General features: G+C 35.3%; 1 protein-coding gene across 2 annotated transcripts in view; it reads left to right on the top strand.

Annotated features, from left to right (window-relative positions):
* The window catches only part of LOC136208639 (ATP-dependent DNA helicase homolog RECG, chloroplastic), a 30,189-nt gene extending 11,736 nt beyond the window's left edge, over positions 1 to 18,453 (top strand). For both annotated transcript variants that reach the window (XM_065999721.1, XM_065999720.1), the window contains exons 8-18: positions 1,255 to 1,418; positions 7,546 to 7,627; positions 10,101 to 10,190; positions 10,867 to 11,100; positions 11,814 to 11,885; positions 12,162 to 12,314; positions 12,391 to 12,534; positions 14,401 to 14,556; positions 14,909 to 14,992; positions 16,409 to 16,981; positions 18,080 to 18,453. In XM_065999721.1, the coding sequence (XP_065855793.1) occupies positions 1,255 to 1,418; positions 7,546 to 7,627; positions 10,101 to 10,190; positions 10,867 to 11,100; positions 11,814 to 11,885; positions 12,162 to 12,314; positions 12,391 to 12,534; positions 14,401 to 14,556; positions 14,909 to 14,992; positions 16,409 to 16,981; positions 18,080 to 18,172 (1,845 nt within the window). In that variant the 3' untranslated portion in view covers positions 18,173 to 18,453. The remainder of the gene's footprint in view (positions 1 to 1,254; positions 1,419 to 7,545; positions 7,628 to 10,100; positions 10,191 to 10,866; positions 11,101 to 11,813; positions 11,886 to 12,161; positions 12,315 to 12,390; positions 12,535 to 14,400; positions 14,557 to 14,908; positions 14,993 to 16,408; positions 16,982 to 18,079) is intronic.
* Positions 18,454 to 19,879: the final 1,426 nt, after the last annotated feature.

The raw sequence follows: 19,879 nt of genomic DNA, 5'->3' as shown, positions 1-19,879 counted from the left end.
ATTAGAAGATTCAATATTGTTATGCTCACGATAATTTCCTAATATACCTTTCAAGATTGACAAGAATGAAAGGAGAATTTCCTTTGTCTTTGTGAGAATGATTAGGAGCTTGGGGTGTTTTAGAAGGGTGGGAGGTAGGTTGATTAGTTTAAAGCATTTGAGCGATAGTGGTTAAAGATTTTACTACCTCTTCAATGGAGTATTGCACTGTGTTTTGATCTCATTGGATTGAGTCCAAACGCAGGTTTTGGGCAACTTGTACATCACTGAACTGAGATTTTAGTGCCTCCACGTTGGTGGCTGTAAGCCTGCTTGTTCCTTCAGCTTTGCATTTAATGCCTGGATTTGTTCTTCTATAGCTTCCATAGCTAGTGTTTGTTCCTTTTGTGCTGCTCGAGTTTTCTTATAACTGTTGTTTACCATTCAGGTATGGGTGGCTGGAGGAGAGGATCTCTGATACCAATGTCAGATCTAGAATTCTGACAAGAGAATAATCAGAAATAGAAGAGAATAGAAGAGTGAGGTGAGAGAGGAAAGAGAAGAATTTAGAAGAAGAGTGATTTCATTAGTCTTTTGCATGGTTAGCTAGTACAGGATGATTCTCTTAAATAGAGAATAAGACAAAAGAAACGGTTACACAGCTGTACTAGAAGGACAGCTGGCTAACAAACTAATTAACCTTTACCAAAGGTATACAGCTCACAGAGCTATTTAGGGAAGGAATAACAGTAAATAACAATAACTTCCTTTAATTTTCTCCCTCTTTTGTAATTTTCTATTTTTTTTTTAATAATATTCAGGGTTGGTTAAGTGCATTAGGGGTGCCAACCTAGTTGGGATGTCTAACCTCTTAATCGCGTCCCAATCTTTCATTTAAAAAACAGAAAATAACAATAACAGAATGCAAAATGACAGAATAGCTGATAGGAATGGTAAAATAGCTACTTTAGTCCTTCTTCCTTCGCATATATGTGACACTATTATGGTATTTTCTTGGATCCATCCAACTTATGGCCACTGTTTAGATGGTGCATCTGCTCAACATATGCTATTCTCTTTGTGGTCCATTTAGATATAGTTGATATGATATTTGCATAAATTAACTTTCATATAGGCTTTACTTTTCTTCTATATGCAATCAAGTGCAATTTCTGTGTATAATTTCCTCTCAGATGTTACCATCTGATTTTCGCGTGATTTCATTTTTTTTAGCATATCAAGACTTGGTGGTTATTTGTTGTTTTTATATTGTAGGTTAGAACTATGGGTGCCAAAGATCACTATGAAATAAGGGAGTATAATATCGATGTGCTAAAAGATGGTAACAATCCAGCTCTTCATCCAGAAGGGAGGCCATACCCTATATACCCATCCAAAGGAGGCCTAAATCCTAATTTTCTTAGGGACATTATTGCAAGGTTTGTGCATCATTCCTTTTGGTGTTTCCTATGCAATGTTATTATAATGCCACCTCTTCTTCAGATTTTATTGTTAGCAGACACTGAAATAGTCTTTTAATCCTCTTATTATGTTGCTCTCCTTTATTTATTTATTTATTTTTTTGAATTTCTTGATGTGCCACTTTCTAGAGAGTTTTCAGAATGGCTTTTTTACTATTAAAAAAAGCTTTTGTACTTCAAGAAAAAAAGGGGTTCTTAAACCTTTCTCATCAACCTAGTTTTCTGGATTAATAAGAGTCCTGTGAGCTTATGTAACTTCTTGATGAAATGTTGATAGGAATTTTAAATCAAGAATGCATATGAATTGAGATTTATCCTGTTGTAGTATATGGATTTACTTCTATCAACGCTCTTCATTCCTCCTAATGTTATGCCCTGACAGTAGACAGCCAATAATATTATTATTTTTGTATATTTAATTTGTCTTCCTAGTGTCCTAAGTGTCAACATGTTTTTACTAAGTATTCTAGATGTGTACGATGTCTTACTAAGTGTGTTAAGTGTCTTCAATGTCCTCTATTGTAATTAAACTTCCTGTCACATTTATAACTCCACAAATGAGCAATTGTGCAGCAGTTGCAAGCTCTTCTACTGGCTGTATGTATTATATTTATTGGAATGGATAAGGGGCAGTCAGAGAAAGAATTTCAGTCAAAGTTACTTGAATAGTGTAACAGACCATGGAAACAGAGAGAAATCCATGGGATACCATGTAGATTAAGATACTACGTTGATATATTTTATTTAAGAGCAATACACATATATACAAGGTTCTCCTTCAATCAAGGAGACAACGTGACCCTACCAGCAGCTCTAGCAACCCTACAGCCTTAGGCATGCTATTCATTAATTACATTGCCTTATGCTCTAACACTCCCCCTCAAGCTGAAGCATGGATTTAAATAATGCTCAGCTTGCTATAGATATGCTTATAATATAGTCTTAAATACAATACAAATCAAAACAAGAAACTCAAGATACTTTGGAATATAAAACATAATTCGGGAGACGCAACCTAGAAGAACAAATCGGACATGAGAGACGACAGAGGACATCAAGCTTTGTCGGAAGCGGACAAGCAAAACTCAGTCGAAGCAACACGCAAGAGGCTGCTAGCAACGTCATTGCACAAAAGGAGTTTCACCGGTAAACTAACTGGACAGACAGGTCGGAAATAGAGTGTCGACAGCGCGGAAGAGGAACAACGACAATCCGTTGAGGTGAACTCAGACTCTGGTCAACAATCCAAAAATGCAAACCCAGAAATTCTGCTTACAAGGCAGAAAACAAATTCTGGAATCTCAACCCAGAAACCCAAAACAGCAGCCAAAACAAGGCTCTGATACCATGTACCATGTAACAGACCATGGAAATAGAGAGAAATCCATGGGATACCATGTAGATTAAGAGGCTACATTGATATATTTTATTTAAGAGCAATACACATATATATACAAGGTTCTCCTTCAATCAAGGAGACAACCTGACCCTACCAGCAGCCCTAGAGCACATTAGGCATGCTATTCATTAATCACATTGACTTATGCTCTAACAAAGAGATTGAAGGGTTTCTCTCTTAATGAGCCCTTGCTTTTAGTCACCATAGGTTCTGAAGTTTGAAGAACAACAAATAAATCCCTATATATACATATATATGATACTATGCTATGCAACGAAAGAGTATAGATGTTGGTCATCTAGCTTTGTATAAATATAATTGATCAGAGTCGCTAGTAAAGTTTTAGTAAACAACTCTGCTAATCGACTCCCTGTTTTGACATGTGGATTTGTGATTATCATCTTCTAACTTTTCTCGTATAAAATGATAGTCAACTTCTATGTGCTTGGTTCATTCATTAAACACATGGTTATTGGCAATATAAACGGCTGCATTATTATCACATCACAACTTCATGGGTTCTGTATGAGTAAATCCAATCTCACAAGTAGATGATGTAGCCCTACAAGTTCACACATGGTCTGTGTCACAACCTTGTATTAGGGTTTTGCATTTCTTACTCTTTCAAGATACAAGATTGCCTTCGGTGGTAGAACGTCTATTTGTAAGATCTTTAGCATAATCTGCATCTGTGAAACCTTCTACAGTGTGATGACCATGATTTGGTATAGCATACCATATGTTGGAGCACCCTTTAGATATCTCGGAATACGGCCAAATGCATCCTAATGCTAAGTTCTAGGAAACGACATGAATGGCTTAGCACACTCACTGGGAAGGCTATATCAGGGCGGGTTATGTGAGTTAGTTCAACTTTCTAACAGTTCTTCTATATTTTCCAGGCTTTTCAAGTAAATCACCGTCTTCAGCTTTTTTACTTTCACATTTGGTATTATAGACGCACCACAAGTCTTTGCCTCAATCAGGCATTATTTAACAAGTGTAGACAATATTTTCTCTGAGTTTGACAAATTCCTTTGCTAGTACGGGAAACTTCTATTCCAAACTTTGTAATTCCAACTGCATCGTTTCCAGTGATCACCATGTCATCAACATACACTACCAATAGAGTACATCTAGACTTGACGACGTAAAGAAAACAAATTGATCATAAGCACTTCTACATGGCCAAATTCAACTAGTGCTGCGCTGAATCTTCCAAACGAATCATAGGGAGATTGTTTTAAGAAATACAATGATTTCTTCAACTTGCATACCTTCCCATACCCTTGAGCAACAAACCAAGGTGGTTGCTCCAAACCTCGTGTAAATCACCATTTAAGAAGGACTTCTTAACATTGAGTTGATGAAGTGCCCAATTGTATGTAGCGGCCTATGAAATGAACAAATAGACCGAAGAGAGTTTGGCAACTGTGGAAAATGTGTCGAAATAGTTAATGCCATATGTCTGAGCATAACCCTTTTCAACCAAGTGAGCTTTCAATTTGGTCAACAAAACCATCATGATTCATTTTCATAGTGAACACCTAGTTACAACTTCTCGATCGTTTTTCAGGCGGAAGAGCCATAAGATCCCTAGTATGATTATGTTTAAGTTCCGTCATTTCTTCCTTCATTGCCTCTTGCCAACAAGGATGAGTCAATGCTTTAGTAAGAGACGAGAGAACAACACCAGAGTCTAAGAAGGCTACAAAAGACTCGGAGGAGGGTGACAAGGCATTATAAGATACAAAGGAAGAAACATAAAAAGTGTAGGTGCGAATACCTTTTTGGAGAGCTATAGGAAGGTCAAGGCTAAGATCCGGAGGCGAAGCTGGAGGAGGAACAGTAGTGTTGCTGGTGAGAGGATGCTTCAGTCGCATGCTGCACCGTCGAGAGTAAACTTGACGAACAACAGGTCGAGAAGGAACATAGACCACCTTCGTTTCATGTTGAGAAGGAACAAAATCCACTTGTCGTCTTATAGTATAAACAAGATAATCATCCTTAGAGTCACCGAATGGAGAAGGAGAAGAAGACAAAGTGGAACTAAAGAAAATAGTATCTTCAAAAAAGGTAACGTTAGCATACAGACACCAAATAACGACCTAAAGAGGGATAACAACAATAACCTTTTTGTTGACAAGAATAACCCATACAGACACTTAGAACTTATCGAGTTTGGATACCCGAGGCTTCACGTCCTGAACAAAACAAGTACACCTGAACGCTCTAGTAGTGAGCGGGAACAACTTTTGCGAAGGGAAAAGCAAAGAATAAGGTATCTGACCTTTAAGACTAGAGGAGCATACGACTAATCAAGGAACAAGTAGTGGAAACAGCATCAACCAAAATTGTTTAGGAAACTTCATATGAAACATAAGAGCTTAGGCAACTTGTGAGTGACGATTTCTTTAGCATTTTGTGATGAGTAAGTAGTGGAAACAGCATCAACACAAGAAGACTGATGAGTAATGCCATTTTGCAAAAGATAGTTTTTAAAAGAAGATGAAAAATATTCTTTAGCATTATCACCTCACAAGTTTATCAAATTGAGTGCGGATTTCAGCATGGAAAGCGCAGAAAATGGAAAATAATTATGAACGATTTTTCATAGGATATAACCATGTAACCTATTAATAGTTATCAACAAAGATCACAAAATAATGACAATCTAGTTTTAACAAAACAGGAGAAGGGCACTATATATCAGAATGGACCAACTGAAAGGAAACATCGACTCGTTTATTGTTGTTTGTGAGGGGGATGAGGGACTCTATGGTGTTTTGCTAATTGACAAGATTCGCATTCTAACATATTTTCATATTTAAGACTTGGACAAAGTTGTTGTAATATTTTAAGAAGAGGATCCAAACTGATAATGATGTTTAAGAAGAGAGGGAGAGGTACTAGCACATACCATTATCTTGGAAATAGACACAAGGCTAGAATCAAGAAGATACAATCCATCCTTTATTGTCCCCCTACCAAGAACCTGCCTTATCTCAAGATCTTGAAAAAATGCAATGGTCGGGAAAGAAAGAGACACAACAATTCAAGTCTTTGGTAAGTTTGGCAACTGATAACAAATTAAAAGGGAACTGAGATACACATAAAAAAGTGGACAATTTAATGGATTTTGTAGGATAAGCTGTTCCACACCCAATTACTGAAGCAGAAGGCATTAGCTAAATTAACACATGGCAAGGAGGACGAAGATTTAAATTCTGATAAAATACTTGAATTGTTGGTCATGTGATCAGTGGTGCCGGAGTCAATAACCCAACAATGAGAGGACATGGATAAGGAAGCAACACAATTACCCGCATTAGCTAATGTAGTTGAATAAGATACATCGACCTCTGGTGCACAGAATTCTGCCATTTGAAAATCCCAACAGAAAATAATACCACCCAATAGCAACACCGCAGAACCAGAGAAATCATGTTCAAATTCTATATTAGCCCAACGGAATAAGGAACAAGGAGATAGTCGACCTCAATTCAAAGCAGAATCCCAATATCAAAACTAGTCGAGAGCACAAAGAATACCACGTTCACACACGAAAAGTAAATCAGCCCTTCAGGAATTTTCACATGCACCTTAATGAGCAAGTGAATTTGCTCATTCACCGTTAGATATAGGCTTATTAAATCTAAGCCTCAGGATGCTTTGGATCTCCACCTTAGGATTCTAATAAGCCTAGATCTAACGGTGAATGAGCAAATTTTACATGCTCATTAAGGTGCATGTGATCAAGACTGGGAAAGTAAATCAACACCACAGTAGTCCACAAACTAACAAAATAGAATGGAAGAAAGTCAACTCTCCACAAACCAAATAATAGAGCAAAAAACGGGAAGCCAACCTTCACAAATACGTTTCTGTAAACAAAGCCCAAACCACCACAGCAAGAATCAACATAAGCTGACCGGACAGGCAGAGAGGAGCAATGGAGGTGATGCTGGAGCAAAAGCTTTCGCTAGAAAAGGATGTGCCACACACCCTCAGGTGTGTGGTCGTTGATGACGGAGGAAGTCGACCACACGATAACGGAGGAAGTGGCGATCCGTGTACTCACACGCACGGAGTACGGAGACCGGACTTTGCAGAACCACCGATCTGCTGCTGGGGAATTTATTTGAGGAGGGCGGTGAGAAAAGTTGAAGTTGAAAAAAGTTTCACACAAGGAACAGAAGTCTGCTCCTTTCATGGAAGATAATAAGTTCCCTGAAGCTCAACCCCAGAAACCCAAACAAAAGCCAAGGCGAGGCTCTGGTACCATGTATACAACAAATAGAAAGGAACAATCTTTGTATTCACTATAATCCTAATGACTAAGTTATATATGTGTATATATATACACACACACACATGATGCTACGCTATAGAGAGAGTATAAAACACATTTATTCTAATTCCAATAATTAATCTATAATAGCTGTATTCTGTAACATTAAATATGATCTCTTTGAAGATCATATTCTTAACATGAATGAGAAGAAAAGAGGGTTCCACATGGCTGCTCCAAACTAGTTGGGTTTACGTTTTGTTGCTGTATTTGTATGTATTTCTGACAATAATTTGTGAGGTGTTGGTTTTGATTATTGCATTTACTTAACCTTGCATGATTTATTAATACGGGCTTTTGAAGTGAAACTGGTGATATTTTTTTCTATGTTTCAGAGCTGTACTAGCCTTGGCTCTCGATATTGATCCTATTCCAAAAGAAATCAGAGAGGAATTCAGACTTTTACATCTTCATGATGTAAGTACTATGTTTTTACGTTTTGTTTGCCGTGTCCTAGATTTTCTGTTTTGTTTGCTGTGTCCTAGATTTTCTCGGCGCACTTTAGTTATATTTTTAGAGAAGTTAATGGCTCTCTTTTGAACCTTCAAAAGAAAAAGAAAAAGAAAAAATCCTTCACAGTGTGGCTTTCAATTCTTACAATTAAGTTTAATGAGACTAACAGTTATTATTCAGCGCTCCAGATAATTGATTCATCTTGTTAGTTGTGATTTATGACTATAGATGTAAATAATGTGTTGGTGCTATTAATATTTTTTAATCATGTGTTTCTTCCAAGTGTTATGGATGGTGAAGTTCTTGAGGAATTAGGATGAATACTAGACAATGCTACAGTTTGAACAACAGTGTAAACTGTATTTGAGAAAATGTCAAGGTGCACTTTCAATGCCTAAACAGCACTAATTGGAAAACTGCATATGTTGTCTTCAAATTCAGTTTCTTAGGCATATCCACAACAGCGAGTTTTATATAATAGGTATAAGAATTTATTAATTGGATAAAATATGAGAAAATTATGGGGAAGATAATTAGAACTCTTATGAAAATCTAAAAAATGAAACCCTATCATGCTATATCTGCAAGAAGAACCTTAAAGCGCTACAAAAATAAATTCATATTAAAACATGAACCAGAATTGTTTTCTAGATTGAATGATTGCTACCACTGAACATGCTATGCAGTATCCGAGAAATAGCAACTGGCATTATTACTGGGTCCCATAATAACATGGCAGTAAGTAATTCCGAAGACTCAAAATCTATAAACCCTTTTCTGCCTCTACATGCACTCACAGGTGGATTAGATCTGCTAAACATTTAGGCTACAAAATAACCTTCTATGTAATTACAACTGCTATTGTTATGAGGGGGCTCTCAAATCATACAAGTGAAATGGTCCAGATAATCACTGGTCTATGCAAGTTATTTACTCATTAGCTTTTATTATTGTTTTATATGCCCTGAATACGAGCATAAAATGGTTATGTCGATATTGGCTTTTTGGAGAGGGTCAGAATTATATAAGGGATTTTCAAACATGTAAAATATTTTGTAGAGGAAGAGAACTACAAAGTGTTTGAAGAGATGCTGGTGAGACTTGTGGGATTTTGCAGAATAATTAAGCCATTTTGTTTCTGAAGTGAACTTGTTATTTACCATCTCAGGTGAGGATTGTGACCGGCAGCAGAGAGAATTTGTATTTGAACCTGATAAGTCATGGGTTAATTGCATCCATGGTCCTTCAAGTATCCAAATGGAATGCCAATGCTGCAAAGCTTTGTTTCTGAGCACCAAACTCATCCAAATTTGCATTTGATTTCTCTTGTAGTCATTTTGACCGGATTCTTGCAATAACAGTCACCAGAATGGACATGTGGGCGGCACGTCAAAATACTTTTTCACGTGGATTAGAAACTAAAACAAAATGATATCTCGCCAAATCCAACCTAACACGTTTATGTAAAAAAAAAAAAAAAGATCAGGACCCATTCCCCTTTTAACACGGGTTGGGTCAGTTTAAGTGAGTTGGGTTTAGTGACATGTCATTTTTTTTAAATTTAATCCACCTGAAAATTTTGTTTGGCATGTCATTCACGTGTCCATTGACTTTTATTGCCTGAATCCAGTTAAAAGGACTACATGAGAAATCAAATGAAAAGTTTGATGATTTTTTATATTTGGAGCACCATGGGTGCAATCAAACCAATAAGTCGTGCATACTTAAAAATTGTTGTCAGTGAAAGATTTTTCATAAGTGCCTTTCTGTAATAGGTTATTTCGTGCTAGTCATTGCATTAATTTAGCTTTCAAAGTCTTGCCTTATATGAGAAGCTTTGTGATGCAGCTACGTCTTTATAGGATGCATCAGTGGCAAGTTAGGGCTCCTTCTAAAGCTTTTAAGTATAATACGGGATTATTACCAAGATATTCGAAGAAAATGCACTTTGCAATGGTTGATGGGAAAGTTAATAACATCATTTTATGGGAGACGAAAAAATCTTTTTGCATTTCACCAAGAATTTTTATTAACAATAGAAGAAACATAAAAGTGGTGGGAAAAAAACATCAAAATAAGCTCCTCAAAGCCCAAGTTTGATCTGGTTCTATAGGCTTATATCGTATCAATTAAAATGGTTCGACGATTTTGAAGAATATGGTTAGAGGGCTTTATATTTCAGCTTTAAGAGAACTTTCACTTTTCCTTTTTCTAATATGTTTAGATGCTTAGATTTGAAGCTTGTGTTCTATTATTTCCTACTTTTGGATGTTGCTTTCATTGACTAAGTGAACCGTTGTCATTCAATTGAAGTTCCGAAGCACCCTTATTTAATTATGCGTATGGTAATTCTTGTGATTTTTGTGCTTGTATGACCCTGTTTCATGTCCTGAAAGCATGTATTAACAAAAATTTGTGGATTTGCTTGAAAATGTAGGCATACACTGGGATTCACAAACCCAAGAGTGCAGAGGAGGCTGATTCAGCTCGTAGAAGGTTTATATTCGATGAGTTCTTTTACTTACAGGTGATAATTTCTTCTATTTGATTGCTGTAGGAAATTCTCCTATGTTATTCTTGTTTTTCCACTAGATACTTTGCTATCCTTAATGCCCTCTGATTCTTTCTAAAAAAATTGCATTAAATCAAGTTTATGCCATGTCCATTTTAGAAGCACATAATATCTATTACCTGATGGTAATGGGTAATGATCATTGCACCTTAACTCAGCTTTTAATTGATATTATTCTCCCCCTGTTTGCACATAAATAATTTGCTGCTTAAAAAAGGTGTAAAATAAGTGGAGTGCGTTTTAGCATGGTAAGTGACAGCATATTATTGCTGACGCTGAAAGTAAAATTCCTTGGAAGTATCGGCATTCTAACTGTCAAACTATTTTGAGTATTTGCTCTTGTAAAAAATTAAAAGAATTATTAGGAGCTGTTTCCTTAGGCCTGAAACTAGAACTGGGACTATGGCCACAATGATAATTATATACAACCTTGGGAATATAAGGAAGATGGAGATCATCTATCTATCTATTGCCAGATTACCATAGATTGCAAATTTGTAAATGATTTTATTTCAAGATTGTTTTCTTTACCATATTTTTTTTCTTTGACAGTAAGTTACTATGCTGATCGTCTTTTAGGTTTTATTTATCTATGGTCATCTATGGTTCTTATGTATATGCTCTTGTACAGTTAGGACGCTTGTTTCAAATGCTTGAAGGTCTTGATACAGGAATGGAGAAAGAGGGATTACTGGACAAATATAGAAAACCTGTACTAAATTCTCTTTATGTGGAGGATTGGTCCAGTCTCACCAAGAAATTTCTTGAGGCTCTACCATACTCCCTTACTTCTAGTCAGCTGACTGCTGTTTCAGAGATTTTATGGGATCTAAAGCGACCAGTTCCAATGAATCGACTCTTGCAGGTTGAAAATTATAAATAATTTGTTTGATGCTTTATGATTAACAGTAAAGGACCTGTTTATAGTTGTTTTAAGGTTCATATTCTTTATTGAACTTGTAACTATGGAAATTATATTCCCAATGTGCTAAATGTCATTTGTTCTCTAGTAATTAGAATTCATTCTTTTATAACACTAGGTTAAATTTTAGCGTGTTGTAGACTAGGGAAGGCACTAAATTTTGGAAGAAGTATGTTGACTCTCTTCTCTATGCAAGAGAGGATGCGATAGATGCACAACATTTCCACTGTTGTACCATTCCAGTTGCATAGAAATTGAAAATCCCTTGTCAGAGTGCTTGTTACAGGTTATATTTGCTTTGATATTATTCTACCTTATCTACTTCTGCGACATTCTTTCCATATGAAATCTTCTGCTTGACCAGCGTATATAGGGATGAGAAGGAATTTTCCTAAATACCTGTTCTGTGGTTAATGATAGAAAAAGAAGCAGCAGTGGAGAACTGTCAATTGGGTTTTTTGAGAAAAGTGAAGAGATTGTGGTGACTACTCTTTCTTATATGTGTATCCTTGCCCGGTGAAGAAAACTTCTTAATAAAGAAAACAAAGATTAGTCAAGTATTAAACAGATGTTAGTCCTTGGTGAACTTGATGGAATATGAGAATATGGAAATTGTGAAAGAGTTCATTTGCTAATATTTTGATACTTGTTTTCAGGGTGATGTTGGATGTGGAAAAACAGTGGTAGCTTTTTTGGCATGTATGGAAGTTGTTGGTTCTGGTTATCAGGTTGGCCTCATAATGATATTATAATATTTATCTGTTTGATTCAATTAACATAGAAATATCTTCAATGTTATGTGGATTGAGATAGTGAATATAGCTTGATAATTTGCTTTATTTTTAGAGAACATTTGTTGGAAATTATATCATAATTTTCTTTTATTTTTTACATGCAGAACATTTGTTGACAATTATGTCTTCTTGTTACTAAATCATTTTTATTTATTTATCTGTGCATGGAATTGGTATCTAAGCATATCATGGCTGAATTTTTATCTGTAGGCAGCTTTCATGGTTCCAACTGAATTGCTTGCAGTCCAACATTATGAGCACTTGCTAAAGTTGCTAGAGACCGTGAAGGATGACCATTTAAAACCTTCTATTGCATTATTAACAGGTTCAACACCATCGAAACAGGCGCGGGTGATTCGTAAGGCATGCATTTTAATTAACTGATTTGCTCTATTGTAAATAACGATCTTTACGAGGAAACAATTTGCTCATTTTACAGGATCTCCAAAATGGAGACATCTCCATGGTCATTGGAACTCACAGTTTAATATCTGACAATGTAGAATTCTCTGCTTTACGTTTAGCAGTGGTGGATGAGCAGCATCGCTTTGGTGTAATCCAGAGAGGAAGGTTTAACAGTAAGGTCGTCTGTTATCTACTTGCTTCAGTATTATGATATTTTATGGGGTTATTTAACTAATATAGGCATCATCCAGTGCAGTGGCTGTTTCAAGGTTTCATTTTGCATCCTAGAATCTATTTATGGGTTTATTGCTCCACAAGTTAACAGATGTGTCTGCGAAAATCATAAACTTGAAATCTTCTAGTTGTTTGTTTGATTAATTAATTGATTCATAATGCGCCTTTGGTGCTCCACTGCTTAAATCATAAATGTCTAATTGTGCCAACAAAATACTCCCTTAGTTCCTTTTTATCTGTCACTTTTGTTGTTCACAGGGATTAAGGAACAATTAATTAGCATTAAATTTAGGATAAAATTGAGTGGTTAAGACTAAATTACCCTTGTTATATAACAAAATTGTTTAATCCATAAACTTAAATCTAATTGGTTCTAAACAATGGATTTAAAATACATTTTCTAAATCTCAAGAAACTTTCTAAATCCCAAAGATAAGGGTAACTTAAAAAAGAAAAATTAAATTTCATTGAAATTCTAAAAGCTACAGATAAATGGAATTTGGATTTTGCTAAAGAACGACAGATAAAAGCAACTTTGAGGAGCACCTTTTACTTGGAAAGTAGCATTGCTGTCTAGACACATGAATTTAGGTTAATTTTCGATTTGTTATCCTCCATAGGAGATGATAATATCTCCAGTGTTTGTTTTGATTGTAACTTTTTTTTTTGTTACTAGCACTTTTCATGTGGTTGTTGGCATCATTCCTGCGCTACATAGTGAAATGGCAACCACCTGTTGTCACATGGGAATATATGAACTGTTCAACTTTGGAATGCTGTAAACGTGTAGAGTGAACTTGAAAAATGTTTCTCTTGAAAATCTATAGAAGTAAAAATGACAAGAATGACTGGAGAAGTACTTTTGGTCAGTGTTGATCTTTGGTAAAATTGAGAAGTAGCTTAAGTGAGATTTGTTGATTGAATAAGATGACATCAAGTGGGTGATATAAGCTGCATGTCTTTGAGAGATCGAGAGGATTAGGTGCCAGGGGGATTTAATCTAGTTCAGAGTTAAAAAGGAAAACTTAGAGTTATAACATTTTATGTCGCAAGCATTTGGTTGCTATTAATTGGTGTTTCATGTCTTGCAAGTTAGTCTCATTCTCACCTATTTTTGTAGCTTGGATTCACCGTTTCCTAAATTTCTGGGAATTTGTTGCCTTTAAAATAATTTTTATGGTAAGGATACTAAGTTCAAGCTGTTGAGTTGAATAGAGAAGTCTACTATAAGCATATGTTGAATAATACCTTCATGCGGGAACCACAAATATTGCTGTCAATTGGGGACGTTGGGTAAAGAGGTTGTAGAAGTTGCAATATTTGGAAATTACCAAGCATGAGTCTTTGTGATGTTCACATTGTTGATATTTCATTTAGATTGTTCCTTCTGTTAATCTACGCTGGATTTTTTTTTTTACTTTGGGATAACTCGCAATTCCACCCTCAATTTTTTAGGGAAAGTTAATTAGCCCCTGCTAGTATTCATTTTTTTTTCAATATTGCCCTTCATGTTGCAAACTCTAATCAATGTTGTCCTTTTGGATTAACTCCATCTGAAAGACGTGATACACTAAAAGATAATAGAGTTAATCCAAAAGAGCAACTTTGACTATGCTTTGTAACATGAAGAGCAACATTGAAAAGAAAAACAAAAATAACCTTGCAGATAAATTAGTTTCTCCAAATACATTGAGAACGATTTGCACCTTAACCCATTAATTTTGGTTATAACTATTGCTTTGATTCTTACAATTTGTACCAGCATTATCCTTCCACAAGTATAAGTGACTTGGACATCTGATCCCTGCAGTTATACCATAGCTCTTTAAGTAGAATTGCGGCAGCCTTCACTGATGGGTCTTCAAAAGGTGATGTCAATATGGCGCCCCATATTCTTGCTATGTCAGCCACTCCCATTCCCAGGACACTTGCTTTGGCATTGTATGGGGACATGTCCTTAACACAAGTAAGTTATTTGTTCTCTTAGATGGTGAACATGCAATGTAACATCAAGCAATTTGATCAATTATTTTGCTCTCCCAGATTCTGTTGTCATTGCGAATGTTAAGTGATTTAAGTCTTTCATTTCTTGCTTCTGTTACTTAGATCATTTTCTGGTTAACCAAATCTCTCTACTTAGTTGATCAGTTTTGGTTAGAGAAGGACATTTGTGGGATTAAGAGTTCCGAATAATTAAGGTTTAAAGACAGGATTTTCAGCTTTTATTCTCAACTAAGTGGCTGCATGTCTTCTTTCAAAAAAGAAAAAAGTGGCTGCATGTCTGACTAATTAGTCATTCTTTGTTTCTGTTTTGACAGATAACTGACTTGCCTCCTGGAAGAATTCCAGTTGAAACATACATTATGGAAGGAAATGACGAGGGCTTTGAGGATGTCTACAAGGTATTGGTTTTGCTTGTGGCCTCTTTGAGGTACTTCAATCTGTTTATGTTTATTCTTGAATATTAAATTCTATTTCTGTTATTATTTTCAGGTGTTAAATAAAACTTTTCCCTTCCAACTTCTTGTCCTCATTCCTTTATTCTAGTTACCTAACACCAAAAAAAAGCAAATCAATTTTGAATCCAGTTAATATCATTTTGTTTGCTAATGTTAATCTTCATCATTGTATGTGGAAAGAACAAAAAATTAAGCCCCAGAGTGAAGCAAAACACTTACTATGAATCTCCAAATTTGATCTGGCCTTTGATCCTGCCCCTGGAGTAAGACCCGTAGTAGAGAAAAAATTGTACATTTCATCTCAAATTTTGCACGTTTAGTTGGATTATCGAACAAAGGAATTGTCTTGACTTCTCATCAATTAAAACAGCCATATGATATGATTCTTTATAAGAGACTTGACACTTACTTTATGCATGCCATGGAAAGAACAAAAAATTAAGCTCCGGAGTGAAACAAAACACTCACTACAAATCTCCAAATTTGATCCAGCCCCTAGAGTAAGACCTGTAGTAGAGCAAAATTTGTACATTTCATCTTAAAGTTTGCACATTTTGTCGGATTATCGAACAAAGGATTTGTCTGGACCTCATTCTCGTCAATTAAAACAGCCATGTGATTCTTACAAGGGACTTACGACTTATTTATGCATGCCATATTTGTAGTACACTTTCATGAATTATTTATATTGTTATCCTCTTAGGGTTAAATATTTTTTTGAACAGTTGTTATATTAAGTTAGGTTGGTTGTGACACCGTACAGAAATTTGTGAAGGAGAAAATTATAGTAGTACTTACATGTGTAGAATTTATATGTATAGCCTACGCATATAGCAGATTATCTAGCCTTGTTATTAGGAACAAACATGAGTTACAAGAAATTCCTAAAAAAATTGGCTTCCCAAAAAGCTGCATAGAACTTCCTATTTACAAATTTCTCTTTTCAGCACTTTCCCTGTTCAATGCATATCATTTTTTTATTTTATATTCTATGCACTTTGCCACTTGAATGCTCATTTTCACCAAACCAGTGCTTCATTGGGTTTGTTTTGGACGTTGTCTAGCCATCTGAGCTGTCTTCCTTAAAACTTATCCTTGATAATTCACCTTGCCAAAACTGTATTGAATCTCATAAGCAATTTCAGGTTACGATGTCAACATTAGGCTACCACAGTATATTTATCTCATCCTTTTTCCTTCTACCGCATAATACAATTGTTTACTTTTTCAGATGTACATATTTATGGTTTGATGCCCTTATCGGTGGGATCTTTTAATATTACATCATTACATGTCTTGGAGTTGGTACTCTCCCTTGCTGTCATCATTATTTAATGCTGAGGATGTTCATTTTTCCAGATGATGCTAGATGAACTAGAAACAGGAGGAAGAGTGTATCTTGTGTATCCAGTCATTGAACAGTCCGAGCAACTGCCTCAGCTTCGTGCTGCTTCTGCGGATTTTAAATCTATATCAGACAGGTTTAAGGGTTACGACTGTGGGCTTCTACATGGTAAAATGAAAAGTGATGAAAAAGATGAAGCACTGAGACGATTTCGATATGGAGAAACACGCATACTGCTTTCTACTCAAGTAATTGAGGTTGGTGTTGATGTTCCAGATGCATCCATGATGGTTGTCATGAATGCTGAGAGATTTGGATTAGCTCAATTGCATCAACTTAGGGGACGAGTTGGACGTGGAACAAGGAAGTCCAAATGTATATTAATGGCATGCACACCCAGTAGCTTTAACCGTTTAAAGGTCCTGGAGAAATCATCAGATGGCTTTCACCTGGCAAATTTTGATCTTGTTCTACGTGGACCTGGGGACTTACTTGGCAAAAAGCAATCAGGACACCTTCCAGAGTTTCCTATTGCTAGGTTGGAAATAGATGGGAATATTTTGCAAGAAGCACATGCTGCCGCACTGGTAAGTATCTTGTGATTTAAACTGTTTGGAATTTCTTAAACCTTCTTTAAATTAATTATATCTGTCATTTACATTACTAATTAGTAATCGAATAATATTTATATATATATATGTATTTTGAATTTTTCAAGTATACAATATAGGAAAAACACATCATTTACATCATCAATTTTGTTCTCTCAAGTCCTACATTTAATGTGTTTTATTGAGGAATTGTAATTTCTCTTAACATCAGAAATTTATCAGCTGACAATATAATAATCTATTGTTTCTTTTGAAACCTTGACACGACACATTCAAAACATGGAGCTAAAGAGAATAAATCGATATAATTAGGGTCAAAACATGTGTTCTGCCTACAATTTTTATGGTCTTTACGTGCACTGCACATGCATTGAAGACATCTCTTTGAGGTAGCCTAGTATTATACTTCCACCTGTTGCTTTATTCATCTCATTAACACAAAACAGGGGCAGAACCATATGGTGAAATTTGAATTTAGTTTTTCTCAAACAAATACTTTATTCACCATGGCTTTTCTGATTGGAGTTCATTTGATAGTGTAGATTCATCTATGGGCCATCTTGTTTCTAATTTTATCCTTAACTATATCTAAAGCATGGTCAATCTACAAGACGATCAAATTGCTTGTTTGAGAATGTTCCATGAAAAGCACATTCACTCCAGTTATGCCTTTCACGGTCCCCGGTGGAGATCGTCTGAAGCTTTGTAGAATCTTGGTCTTCAACTAACATAAATTGCATAATCATGCATGTTTTAACTATACTAGCTCATATGCATGGATTCTTTTGCTAGATGTGGACACTGTACAGCAAACACATCCCAGAAACAAGACAGAATAAAAATGACCCCTTATACCCTCTTTTTCTTTGGCATAATTAGTTTCCTAGATAATTAAGGAGGCCTGGCTTGCATCTCAGCATATTTTACAGGAAGAATAAAAATATTCTCTCCTTTTATAGAAATTGTAAATTCTAAATGTATTAGCAGGTAAGAAAAGTAGATTGGTTATTTAGTAGTCTATTCATGTGGGCTTGTAAAAGAGAATTTTGAAAGAGTTGTTTGTGGGATATGCAGAAAGTTCTTGGCAAGTCTCATGATATGGAGCAGTTTCCAGCACTCAAGGCAGAGCTTAGCATGAGACAACCACTTTGTCTTCTTGGTGACTGAAACCTATTTTCGTAGAAGAAGCCGAATCTCAGTTCAAGGAAATCTCTGTTGCATGCATGAGCTTTTGGATTGGATTCTCCTTGCATTGCATATATATTTGTGCAATTTTGTACAGTATAGCTAGTGAATAATTGTATTTTATGCCTGCCTCCATTTGGATTTTGCAAATGTAAGTATATCTTTTTCCTCAGTAGTACTATGTAACATTGTACATCTTCAAAAGCTTTCTCTTCTGATACTACTTTTTTGATCTTCAACCAGCAGTGATTAAACTTGTCTTATATTATCTTTACCGAAATATTTGGTATCGAATAAAAGACCAATTAGCGTTTCAAATCTGAGGTTATATTGCACATTGCCATGCTATGATATGATCAGTCATAGGTAGCCATGGCATGGCACCATATGTTATTTGGGTACGTTAAGCTCCTGATTTTTTTTTTGCCACATTAAACCTTTACTTGTCAAATTAATTAGCATGAGCTTTTAGTTCAATCGGTTTCATAACACTTAACATCTTATTTAGACTTTATCACAAGGTAAGTTGCCCTTCAAGGGAAAATTACACAGAAATTCATCTTTTAAAAACTATTTACAACTACATCAAGTCATAAATTTGGATTATATCAAACTAGTAAAATCACTACTTTTAATATATTTTAAAGATTAGAATTTATAAATTAGAAGTCTAGAATATATATTTCTCAAAAAAAAAAGAATATATTTTTTAGGGTTTATGAGTTATGATTTGGAGTCTAGAATTTTTAAATTATGGTGTAAAATTATAATATATAGAGAATAATGACATATTAAAAATTAAGTTTAATGATATGATTTAGTTGTAATTTTGTACTTAATTATGATATTTATGTATTTGATCCTTGCTTCAACCCCTAATCCATTGATGCATCAATGGTTATTTAATAATTAAGTTTTGATTGCTAATTCAATTTTTTTTTTTAATGTGCCATCTTCATTATCATTCATAGTAATAATAGTTGGTTTGAATCATTTGTTAGAAATAGGAGTAGAATTGGCTGCTAGACTTTAGAAATAGTATAGCAATATGACAATCCAACTTTTCATCGTTTAAATAACAATCTAGTTCGACACTTATATAAATCCTGTGGATTCGATACCAGGACTTCTCTAGATTATTACTTAATAACGATGATGTACATTTATCTATTAGTGAGCCTTTGTTAGTTGAGGAGACATCAGATATTATTAGTTGAGCATATAGTCATCAAATACGTGCAAAACTGCCATAAGTGTTAGATTTATGCAAATAATTTAAACGCACCAACTTCACCGTTGCATTTAATGGTATCTTTGCGGCCTTTCTCAATGTGGGGATTGAATGTAATTGAAGCTATCGAGCCGAAAGCATTGGATGGTCATCCTTTTATTTTGGTGGCCATCGACTCTTTTACTAAGTGGGTGGAAGATGCTTCCTATATAAAAGTAACATCTGCAGTGGTAAAGAAGTTTATCAAGAACAATATTATTTATTGGTACGGGCTACCATAGCGGATAATCACAGACAATGCTAATAATTTCAATACCGAAGGCATGGAGGAACTGTACACCCAATTCAAAATCAAACGTTATAACTTGACGCTGTATCAACCAAAGATGAATGGCGCAGTGGAAGCTGCTAACAAAAACATCAAATGGCTTTAACATAACAAAGAATGACACGAGATG

The sequence above is a fragment of the Euphorbia lathyris genome, chromosome 10, assembly GCF_963576675.1.
Source record: "Euphorbia lathyris chromosome 10, ddEupLath1.1, whole genome shotgun sequence".
Classification (NCBI taxonomy): Eukaryota; Viridiplantae; Streptophyta; class Magnoliopsida; order Malpighiales; family Euphorbiaceae; genus Euphorbia; species Euphorbia lathyris.
The sequence above is the reverse complement of the archived record's forward strand: the minus strand, read 5'-3'. Positions and strand labels throughout refer to the sequence as shown.